This window comes from Ranitomeya variabilis, chromosome 1 (assembly GCF_051348905.1).
Source record: "Ranitomeya variabilis isolate aRanVar5 chromosome 1, aRanVar5.hap1, whole genome shotgun sequence".
Taxonomy (NCBI): domain Eukaryota; kingdom Metazoa; phylum Chordata; class Amphibia; order Anura; family Dendrobatidae; genus Ranitomeya; species Ranitomeya variabilis.
The window spans coordinates 13,392,766-13,404,788 of record NC_135232.1 but is presented as its reverse complement, the minus strand read 5'-3'; the positions used below and the strand labels follow the sequence as shown (position 1 = coordinate 13,404,788).

The window sequence follows — 12,023 nt, the reverse complement described above, 5'->3', positions numbered from 1 at the left end:
ACTGTGCACCCATTTGATTGGCATTCCATTAGTGATATTCTAGACCATGTAAATATTATAGGCTCTGTGTAATAGCGATAAGGATCATAGATTTTCTTTGTCTAAATTGTAGCCCCAAAGATGACTATTAATGTGATTGCATGCTGTGGCCATATTATCTTTGTTGGGGTATTAATGTGACTACACATCTTGTCTGCATCCCTCCTGGAACATACAGCAATAACTACGAGATATTTATATCTGGGGTACTCCCTTTAATTGTTTTTGTATGTGTGTTTTTTTTGTGTATATTATAGTGTGTAGGATGTTCAGGGTGCATTAGGGTCCCTAGGGCTACCGACGTTCAGCGGGGGTGCCATCACATCTACATCTAGGTTGCCAACCTCATCACTATCGGAGATACCGCCTCACCAACACCGGAGCTCCTGCAACCCTCAACCTATTGTCTCCTTCCCCATAATCCTGCAGAATGTAAGCCCGCAAGGGCAGGGTCCTCGCCCCTCTGTATCAGTCTGTCATTGTTAGTTTGTTTACTGTAAGGGTATGTGCACACGTCCGGATTTCTTGCAGAAATTTCCTGAAGAAAACCGGAAATTTTCTGCAAGAAATACGCATTTTTTTTTTTTGCGTTTTGTTCCGTTTTTTTTGCGGTTTTTTTAGCATTCTGCAAGCGTAATTAGCTTGCAGAATGCTAAAGTTTTCCAAGCGATCTGTAGCATCGCTTGGAAAACTGACTGACAGGTTGGTCACACTTGTCAAACATACTGTTTGACAAGTGTGACCAACTTTTTACTATAGATGCTGCTTATGCAGCATCTATAGTAAAAGATAGAATGTTTAATAATAATAAAAAAAATAAAGAAAATGCTTATACTCACCCAGACATCTCCTCAGCGGCGTCCGTTCCTCTTCCTATAGCTGGTGTGTGCGCGCAGGACCTTCCATGACATCGCGGTCACATGACCGCTCACGACCAATCACAAGACAGTGACGTCATCATAGGTCCTTCACCGCACACCAGCTATAGGAACCGAACGGCAGCATGCAGCGGAGAGGCGGGAAGACATCGAAGGTGAGTATAGGACTATTTTTTATTTTAATTATTTTTTTTTTACCAATTATATGGTGCCCAGTGCGTGGAGGAGAGTCTCCTCTCCTCCACCCTGGGTACCAACCGCACACAATCTGCTTGCTTCCCGCATGGTGGGCACAGCCCCGTGCAGGAAGTAAGCAGATCAATGCACTCCTAGGTGTGCGGAATCCCCTGCAATTCCGCATTTTAATGAACATGTTGCTTTTTTTTCCGCGATGCGATTTTTTCGCAGAAAAAAAGGCTACATTTGCACAAAAAAATGCGGAATACACTGAAAATAATAGGAGGCATATGTTAGCGTTTTTTTCGCGTTTTTATCACGTTTTTATAGCGAAAAAACGCGAAAAATACTTAACGTGTGCACATGGCCTAAGTGATGTCTGTAATATGCATGTAACCCATTCTCATGTACAGCACCATGGAATCAATGATGCTATATAAATTATAATAATAATAGCCTCCGCTGGCAGATAGGATGAACTTTAGGGCTTATCTAAGGAGAGATTACATTAGAGATTAGATATTTTTTTCCCCCTATTGACCCTCCATTTTTCCCCTTTTTAAGATAATCAAGTATTTTTAACCCTCTTAAATACATTAATAAAGGTAAATTTTTTTGAGGTCTGTTTGTGCCAATGTCACCATTTTATAAATGTTATTCACTTTACCTATTGTGATAATGTTATGGCATGTAGTTGTCTTCCTTATTACCGATACTTTCACTGATGAGGGTCTTCATTTTGAGCTCCATTAAATTTCAAAATCCCTTTTGTGAATTTTTTTCTTTCATCTTTATAGGAAATTCTTGTGATAACAGTTTATCACTAAATTGTAAAAAAGAAGATATAAGGAAGCACTCTAATGGAGAAAATCTCATTACCCTTCATGGACCTCCTGGACTTCCCAGCACTTCACTTTCTTATAATCCTCCTAATTATGAGGAACCCTCTCCTGAGCAATCTTGCATTGTTACCACAATTCCAGATGACAAAGTGGATACAAGATTTCAGCGTCACAAGGAATTTACTAAAAGCTCAGATTATCTAACTCAAAGCAAACATGAAGGAGAGAAGCCATACTCCTGTTCAGAATGTGGGAAATGCTTTACAACGAAATCAAAATATATTATACATGAGAGAATTCACACAGGAGAAAGGCCATTTTCATGTTCAGAATGTGGGAAGGCCTTCACGGTTAAAAGGAGTCTTATTATACATCAGAGAATTCACACAGGAGAAAAGCCATTCTCATGTTCAGAATGTGAGAAATCCTTCAAAGATAAAGGGCATCTTATTATACATCAGAGAATTCACACAGGAGAAAAGCCATTCTCATGTTCAGAATGTGAGAAATCCTTCAAAGATAAAGGGCATCTTATTATACATCAGAGAATTCACACAGGAGAAAAGCCATTCTCATGTTCAGAATGTGAGAAATCCTTCACAGATAAAGAGAGTCTTATTAAACATCAGAGAGTTCACACAGGAGAAATGCCATTTTCATGTTCAGAATGTGGGAAGTACTTCAGAGCTAAAGTGAGTCTTATTAGACATCAGAGAATTCACACAAGAGAAAACCCATGTTCAGAATGTGGGAAGTACTTCATAGATAAAGCGAGTCTTATTAGACATCAGAGAATTCACACAGGAGAAAACCCGTTTTCATGTTCAGAATGTGAGAAATGCTTCACAAATAAAGGGCATCTTATTAGACATCAGAGAATTCACACAGGAGAAAAGCCATTTTCATGTTCAGAATGTGAAAAATCCTTCACAGAAAAAGGGAGTCTTATTACACATCAGAGAATTCACACAGGAGAAAAGCCATTTTCATGTTCAGAATGTGACAAATCCTTCAAAGTAAAAGGGCATCTTAATAGACATCAGATAATTCACATAGGAGAAAAGCCATTTTCATGTTCGGAATGTGGGAAGTCCTTCGCGGTTAAAGGGCATCTTATTGTACATCAGAAAATTCATACAGGTGAGAAGCCATATTCATGTTCAGAATGTGGGAAATGTTTTAGCCAAAAAGCAAATCTTGTAACACATCTAAGAATTCACACAAGGGAGAAACTGTTTTCATGTTTACAATGTGAAGGAACAAATTAAGAAAGATTCTCCATTTTGTACTTTTCGACGCCTACAGTTCACAGCTGTTATGAGACCTTGATTGGCGCAACCTGGACAGGACATGAGACTGAGGGTGTATTGTTCTACGAGACTTTGACGTGCAGACTGTTCCTGCATTCTTATAGGTTAAGAACTGTGAGCGTGTTCTTATGCTGATTGGTTGAAGTATAATTTCTATGATTATGAAAAGTGATACACAATAAACGGGGGCCAGAGATCTGCGCGATCCCCCCAAAAAGAGACACATGTCTCCGTCTGGTCATTTTCAGTTGCCGGCAACGCCCTGTAGATTAATTTGGAAATCACTGAGTCAACCGTGAAGGATCACTTTAGATCCTCCCTTAACAACAATGTGGAAAATGCTTTACAGAGAAATCACAACTTGTTAAACATCGTAGAACTCACACAGGAGAGAAGCCATATTCATGAGCAATGTGTGGGAAATCTTTAGTAAACCAAATCTTGTTAGACTTGAGTGAAGTCATACAGAGAAAAGTTGTTCTCATATTCAGAATGTGGGAAGTCTTTTTGTCATGGTGTCATCTTTACTATGGACTAGGGAGGCTGTGAGTAATGGCTCAACCTCGCAATGGGATCTGGTATATGCTGGACTGTCAGTATTGTGAGTGACAGTCCATTCATCCAATCCGATCCTGGTTCATTCTGGGCTCGCAGCATTTTGATCAACAGCCCTGCTGCTCAATCTGGTCAAGCCTTCGGGCATTTCCCCAGATTCCTCTCATCCTTGATAGCAGATTGGTGTCAGCTGTAGCTGAGCTTAGTTTGGTGTGTGCATAACTCTGTCTGATTGTGTCTTTCTCTGATCTTGTTGCCGGACGTAGGATTTGTCATGACTATTCATGTGGATTATGTCCTCTGCTCTTGACGCGCTCTGACTGTAGGTACCTGACCCCGTACTTTGCCTCTGACTGTCTGTTTTTCTTACTCCCTAGTCTTGACGTACCCTCCTGGTATTTGACCCTGGACTGTTACCTGACCACGACTTTCTCCTGCTGCTCTTTATCTTGTGCCCTCCTGGTATCTGACCTCAGACCTCCTGTCTACCCTTTCTCTAGGCTTGTCCGTGAGTAGTGACTCAGTGTCACACATTTATACATATCTTAGGCTGCTTTCACACATCAGGTATTTTTTTTCAGGCACAATCCGACAGTTTTTGAAAAAAACGGATCAGTTTTTTTTTACGCCGGATCCGTTTTTTTTCCATACAGCTGTATTAGCGCCGTATTGTGCCTGAAGGGCATGCATTTTATCCGTTTTGTGCCGGATCCGTCCCTTCAGGCTTTTTTGCCGGACACAAAAAACGTCCACTGCAACGTTTTTTCTGTGCGGTGAAAGTCTGAAGGGACGTTTGCGGCAATAAACGCATGGAACGGGTGTGTGAATGAACGGTTCCGGCTACTGAATCCGTCTTTTACACATTGAGCATGCCCAGAAGCTTTGTTTTCGATTCTGGCATGGGAAAATCTCTCTCTCTCTTGCTCTCGCTCGCTTTCTATCTCACTCTCGCTCGCTCTCTCTTGCTCTCTCTATCTCACTCTCTCGCTCTCTCTATCTCTCGCTCTCTCTCTATCTCACTCTCTCGCTCTCTCTCTCGCGCTCTCTCTCTCGTCCCCGGAATCAGGAAGTGAAAAATCCATGCGCAGTAAAGAAAGCCGGATCCAGCTAAAAAACGGATCCGGTGCATCAGTTTTTCACAATTTACGCCGCATCCGTTTTTTTGCAAATTTCCCGGATTTAGCCGGAAACAAAAAAACCTGATGTGTGAAAGCAGCCTTAATCACATATCAGTACTGCACCTAAGATAAATAGTCGCCAGAAAGGCTGCCTTACTATGTACTGGCTAATGGGCACACTGCAGCGAGGGCGATATAACTACTGCCACTCAGGCGGGAACAATAATTATCAATGCTGTCCATCTTTACCAGTTACCAATGGCACAGGACACTTTCCGCTGCCTCCAGCTCCTATTCCTGAATTGGTAATGGGTCAGGAGCCAACCCAATTAGTTGCATAATTTACTTCAGAGGAGAGTACGTTATAGAGTATGGAGAAATGAAGCTAGTAATTTTATATCTTTTACTCCAAAAGATAGACAGTGTTTTCAAATGTTTAAAAAGATATTATAAAAGGAGATAATTATTGTATGTCCACCTTCTTCCCCTTTTTGAAGATAGTAACAACATTTGCTCTTCTCCAGTCTTCTGGGACTTCTCCTGTTCTCCAAGAATTTTCAAAGATTATGGAGAGTGGTTTAAAAATTTCTTCTGCTATCTCCTTCAGTACTCTAGGGTGTAATTCATCTGGACCTGAATACTTGAATTCATTTATGTTAGCTAAGTGTTTCCTCACTATCGTTCTGTTTATAGATGTCCTGGATTCTTCTATTCCCTTAATAGGACAGTGAATATCAGTTGATGTTCCATTTCATTTCTGAGTGAAAATACATGTAAAATAGGAATTTAAAAGTTCAGCCTTCTCAAAATCCTTTCTTACAATTTATCATTTCCATCCTGTAAAAATCCTATAGCATCTTTGACTTTTCTTTTACTTTTGACATATCCCCAAAATCCTTTTTTATTGCTTTTGACGTCTCTTGCAAGCCTTAATTCATTGTCTGCTTTAGTAAATCTGATTCGTGTCCTACAGGTTCTGCAGACAGCATTATATTCTTCTTTAGATATGCCTCCCTCTTTCCATTTGATAAACATTTCTTTCTTCCTTTCTATCAAAAACTTTAGATAAACTTCAGATGTTTCTCTGTGTCATCGGCGGAGCATTGTTGCAGAGCCAGCTGCAGGCGGGGGTCCACGCTCCCCTGGTTGCAAGTAGGGCCGGCATTCAGCGGTTGTCCTCGGCAACAGCACCACCTGCGCTGGTCCTGGCTTCTGCGTCCACTGGGCTCTGAGGACAGGCTTGGTCCGCTATAAATCTCACCAGTTCCGTGACCATTTAAGCCTTGGTTTTGCCATGGGGTCTATACCGTGGTACGTGAATATTCCAACAAGTGTCCTTTTTCTGCTGGGCGTACCAGTCTTCTCCTTTTGCGGCCATCATTTCCAAATAAAAGATAGCATAGAAGAACAATGAGAAAGAGAGGGGGTAATCGAAAGTACACACGGTATCATCTCAGGACTAAAACAGAGTTCGTTCTCCAAAACTTTTTCGCGCAGAGTCCTCGCAAGAACTGCAAGTTTTTAGTGAGACGAATGATTGCTCAATCCAGATCACTAATGCTCTATTAACCCACCGCTCTGCCACCAATATGTCACGAATCACAGGGGGGATATTTTTTTATCCCCACCGCTGACACCAATATGTCATGAATCGGGGTTGTTTGGTTGGCCCCAGTTCTTTTCTGAAGGGGATTTATCTATATCCCACTTCCCTGTTACGGTTTGGAACTTGCAGCTCTCTAGCGCCACCCTTACCCTCATATCAGACGGTACTGCACCTTGGATAATTAGTTGTCAGAAAGGCTGCCTTACTATGTACTGGCTAATGGGCACGCTGCAGCAAGGGCGATATAACTACTCCCACTCAGGCAGGAACAATAATTATCAACGCTGTCCGTTCCTACCAATTTTCCCAACGGCTCAGGACACTTTCCACTGCCACCAGCTCCTATTTCTGAATTGGTAATGGGTCAGGAGCCAACCCAATTAGTAGCGTAATTTACTTCAGAGGACGTGACAGTATGTTATAGAGCAAGGAGAAACAAAGCTAGTAATTTTATATATTTTACTTCAAAAGGTAGGCAGTGTTTACAAACGTATAAAAAGATGTTATAAAAGGAGACAAGTATCGTATGTACAGAACGATTACAAATAAAAAGGGATTAAAGTTGAAAAAAACACTTAAATTCTCTCATATCATTTCAGATCATGGCTGACCATGCGGCTGGGGAGAGGATCAACATCAAAATGTATCAGAGCAACCTGCAGAGCTGCTGTTGGCTCTTTTCCAGGGCAAAGACTAGTGAAAAATGAGCTCCCCCTCAGTTATACCCCCTGGTCATGACAGCACTGAGTGGACGGAGCTATAGACTCAACTTCCCTTTCCATAGAGACTCAGAACTTTTATTAAAACTCATATTTGTCCTAGCATGTGCTGGTAACCTCATAGAGTGACAATAAATGTATTGCATGTCTTCTCACGAGGTTAGCTTCCAGTTAAGTCTACACATGCTAGGCGCTGTGCTTTGAAAACGCACTGGGTGATGGCCCGGCCGATGCAGATGCCAAAAATGTATTTTTCCTGCTTCCAGACCTAAGCTACGAGATTATATACCAGTTTAAGAGAACATAGGAATGCCCCCTGACCATGCTCTCACACAAAGCGGATTAAGGTACCTTCACACTCAGCAACTTTACAACGAGAACAACAACGATCCGTGACGTTGTAGCGTCCCGGATAGCGATCTCGTTGTGTTTGACACGCAGCAGCGATCTGGATCCCGCTGTGATATCGCTGGTTGGAGCTAGAAGTCCAGAACTTTATTTGGTCGTCAGGTCAGCGTGTATCGTCGTGTTTGACAGCAAAAGCAACGATGTCAGCAATGTTTTACATGGAGCTAACGACCTGTGAGAACGATAAGTGAGTCACCGTTACGTCAAAGGATCGCTCCTGCATCGTTGTGGAGCTGCTGTGTTTGACATCTCTACAGCAACCTAAACAGCGACGCTGCAGCAATCGGCTCGTTGTGTATATCGCTGCAGCGTCGCTGAGTGTGACGGTACCTTTAGGCCAGCACACTGGTTTCACATTACAGCTGTATTGTTAGCAGGGGGAAAGTTGGGAGGAAGGGAGGTCAGAAAAGCCCACAGCGTGTGTCTGTACTCAGCTCTTGGATATAGCAGAGCTCAGTATGCGTGATAATAGACAATCAAATACATTATATTCCTGACACCATAGTACCAGTGTGCTGGATGCAAGTGATTCAAGATAATGAAGTGCAGTTTCTAATTATTAGTGCCTAGGGTGGATCCAAATAAAGTCAATAGATATAAATACAAGTTTAAAGGAATTAGTTTTACCTAGAAGGGTATCCACAGGTAATGAAAGTCTTGCATCCCTCTACCCCCACATGTGTTTCGCTCTGCTTTTTCGAGGGGCATCATTATGGTGATTGGTCATTATGTATTAATTTTTCATGAAGTGTTACCCTCCGATTGGTTTGGGTTTTCTTTAGAGAGTTCTGATTATTAATTATATATAATTTAGATTGTGAGCCCCATTCGAGACAACGATGATAATGTCTGTAAAGAGCTGCGAAATAAGATAGCGCTATATAAGAAAAGCATAGTAATAAATCAAATCTTGTTAGACATGAGAGCAGTCACACAGGAAAGAAACTGTAATTATGTTCACTGTGCTTTATAAACTTTAATAAACAGTATTAAACATAAATGAGTACACCCACTGTGATAAGTAAGATATTAATACCTCACTGAACACGAGAACACTTTCTAAGATGTTGCAATTACGGAGTTTTTTTAGAACATTTTTATTAACCAATAACATAAAAGTTAGTTTAATCATATACCGTATATACTCGAGTATTAGCCGAGATTTTCAGCCCAAATTCTTGGGCTGAAAGTGCCCCTCTCGGCTTATACTCGAGTCACGGTCGGCGGGTGAGGGGAAGAGAGGTCTGTCATATACTCGCCTGCTTCCGGGGCTCCTGGCGCTCCCCCTGCCTGTCCCATGGTCTCCGGGTGCCGCAGCTCTTCCCCTGTTCAGTGGTCATGTGGGACCGCTCATTAAAGTTATGAATATGGACTCCACTCCCATAGGGGTGGAGCCGCATATTCATTTCTCTAATGAGCGGTAACTGTGACCGCTGACAGAGGAAGAGGCTGCGGCACCCGGAGACCATCTGTCCGGGAGCCAGGGACATCGGGAGCAGGTGAGTATTACATATTTACCTGTCCACGTTCGACACGCCCGGCGCCGCTCCGTCTTCCCGTCCTCTTGCTCTGACTGTTCAGGTCAGAGTGCGCGATGACGTACTAATCTGCGCGCCGCCCTCTGCCTGAACAGTCAGTGCGGAGAGACGCCGAGACGGGACGCTGAGGAGCTGCGGGCAGCAAGAGAGGTGAGTATGTCATTTTTTTTTTTTATTGCAGCAGCAGCATTCTATATTGCCCAGCTTTATATGGAGCATCTATGGGCAATAATGAACGGTGCAGAGCATTCTATATGGCACAGCTTTATATGGAGCATCTATGGGGCAATAATGAACGGTGCAGAGCATTATATATTGCACAGCTTTATATGGAGCATCTATGGGCAATAATGAACGGTGCAGAGCAATCTATATGGCACAGCTTTATATGGAGCATCTATGGGGCCATACTGAACGGTGCAGAGCATTTTATATGGCACAGCTTTATATGGAGCATCTATGGGGCCATAATGAACGGTGCAGAGCATTCTATATGGCACAGCTTTATATGGAGCATCTATGGGGCCATAATGAACGGTGCAGAGCTTTATGTGGAGCATCTATGGGGCCATACTGAACGGTGCAGAGCATTCTATATGGCACAGCTTTATATGGAGCATCTATGGGGCCATAATGAACGGTGCAGAGCATTCTATATGGCACAGCTTTATATGGAGCATCTATGGGGCCATAATGAACGGTGCAGAGCTTTATGTGGAGCATCTATGGGGCCATACTGAACGGTGCAGAGCATTCTATATGGCACAGCTTTATATGGAGCATCTATGGGGCCATAATGAACGGTGCAGAGCATTCTATATGGCACAGCTTTATATGGAGCATCTATGGGACAATAATCAACAGTATGGAGTATTATATGTGGCACAGTTTTATGTGGAGCATCTATGGGGCAATAATGAAATGTATGGAGCATTATATGTGGCACAGCTTTATATGGAGGATCTTATGGGGCAATAATGAACGGTATGGAGCATCTATTTTAATTTTTGAAATTCACCGGTAGCTGCTGCATTTCCTGTTGTGAATTCTGCTCTTGGGCTCCCTCCAGTGGTTGCAAGTTGCACTTTTGTGAGTTCTGCTCTTGGGCTCCCTCCTGTGGTTTTGAGTGGTATGGCTGCTTCTTGGATTTAGCATCAGCAGCTGCCTTCACTGATCGTCTTTCTGGCTCGGCTATTTTAGTCTGGCCTTATCCCTGACTCAATGCCAGTTGTCAATGGTTCTTGCTTGAGTCACAGCTCTTTTGGATTTCCCTGACACTCTAACCAGTCTGCAAAGATAAGTCCTTGCTTCTCTTTTTGCAGTCCACTTAGGGTACTGTCACACAATGCAATTTTCATCGCTGCGACGGCACGATCCGTGACGTCGCAGCGTCGTATGAATATCGCTCCAGCGTCGTAGACTGCGGTCACACTTTGCAATCACGGCGCTGGAGCGATACCGGAGTCCCCGGGTAACCAGGGTAAACATCGGGTTACTAAGCGCAGGGCCGCGCTTAGTAACCCGATGTTTACCCTGGTTACCAGCGTAAACGTAAAAAAAACAAACAGTACATACTTACATTCCGGTGTCTGTCCTCCGGCGTTCTGCTTCTCTCCACTGTGTAAGCACAGCGGCCGGAAAGCAGAGCGGTGACGTCACCGCTTCACCGCTGTGCTCGCTTTCCGGCCGGCAGGCGCTCACAGTGCAGAGAAGCTGAGACGCCGGAGGACAGACACCGGAATGTGAGTATGTACGGTTTGTTTTTTTTACGTTTACGCTGGTAACCAGGGTAAACATCGGGTTACTAAGCGCGGCCCTGCGCTTAGTTACCCGATGTTTACCCTGGTTACAAGCGAACACATCGCTGGATCGGTGTCACACACAACGATACAGCGATGTCAGCGGGTGATCAAGCGACGAAAGAAAGTTCCAAACGATCTGCTATGACGTACGATTCTCAGCAGGGTCCCTGATCGCTGCTGTGTGTCAGACACTGCGATATCGTAACGATATCGCTAGAACGTCACGAATCGTACCGTCGTAGCACTGAAAATTGCACTGTGTGACGGTACCCTTATTGTGGACTTGTTTGTTCAGCACATTCTATGTTTGTTTTTGTCCAGCTTATCAGTATGGAACTATTCAGCTAAGCTGGAAGCTCTGGGCAGCAGATTTTGCCCTCCACACCTTTAGTCAGGTGTGGAGATTTTTACAATCTCTGCGGTGGACTTTTTCTAGTTTTTATTACTGACTGCACAGTGTTCTGTCCTGTACTATCTGTCTAGCTAGAATTGGCCTCCTTTGCTACATCTTGTTTCATTCTACGTATGTCATTTCCCTCTCCACTCAGTCATTATTTGTGGGGGGCTGTCTATCCTTTGGGGTTTTTCTCTGAGGCAAGATAGCTTTCCTGTTTCTACCTTTAGGGCTCATTTCCACATGCGAGTCACACGTCCGTATCTCGCATGTGGAAACCAAGCTGTGGAGCCGGCACTCCAGAGCGGAGCGTGCGGCCGCATAGGAACACATGGAGCTGCACAGCTCCGCTCCTGAGTGCCGGCTCCACAGCTTGGTTTCCACATGCGAGATACGGACGTGTGACTTGCATGTGGAAATGAGCCCTAAGGGGTAGTTAGTTCTTAGGCTGTGATGAGGTGTCTAGGGAGTGACAGGAACATCCCACGGCTACTTCTAGTGTTGTGCTGAGATCAGGAACTGCGGTCAGTATAGTTCCCACCTGCTCAGAGCTCGTTGCATGTCGCTCCTAAATCACCAGTCCTTAACAGTACAACTGGCCATACAAAATGAGTTAAATGTATCTCAAAAGAAGGAA

The 12,023-nt window shown here is 43.5% G+C and overlaps 2 protein-coding genes across 3 annotated transcripts in view; both read left to right on the top strand.

The window, feature by feature from the left end:
- The window catches only part of LOC143793540 (uncharacterized), an 83,316-nt gene extending 74,646 nt beyond the window's left edge, over positions 1 to 8,670 (top strand). Inside the window, exons 9-10 of one of the 2 annotated variants that reach the window (XM_077280600.1) lie at positions 1,892 to 3,076; positions 7,125 to 8,670. In XM_077280600.1, coding sequence (XP_077136715.1) covers positions 1,892 to 3,076; positions 7,125 to 7,135 — 1,196 coding nt within the window. In that variant the 3' untranslated portion in view covers positions 7,136 to 8,670. Of the gene's footprint in view, positions 1 to 1,891; positions 3,477 to 7,124 lie in introns of those variants that run through there. The other variant, XM_077280599.1, reaches the window with a different exon arrangement.
- LOC143793392 (gastrula zinc finger protein XlCGF66.1-like) overlaps positions 1 to 12,023 on the top strand; it is a 438,535-nt gene that overhangs the window by 326,398 nt on the left and 100,114 nt on the right. The gene's annotated exons all lie outside the window — the stretch shown is intronic.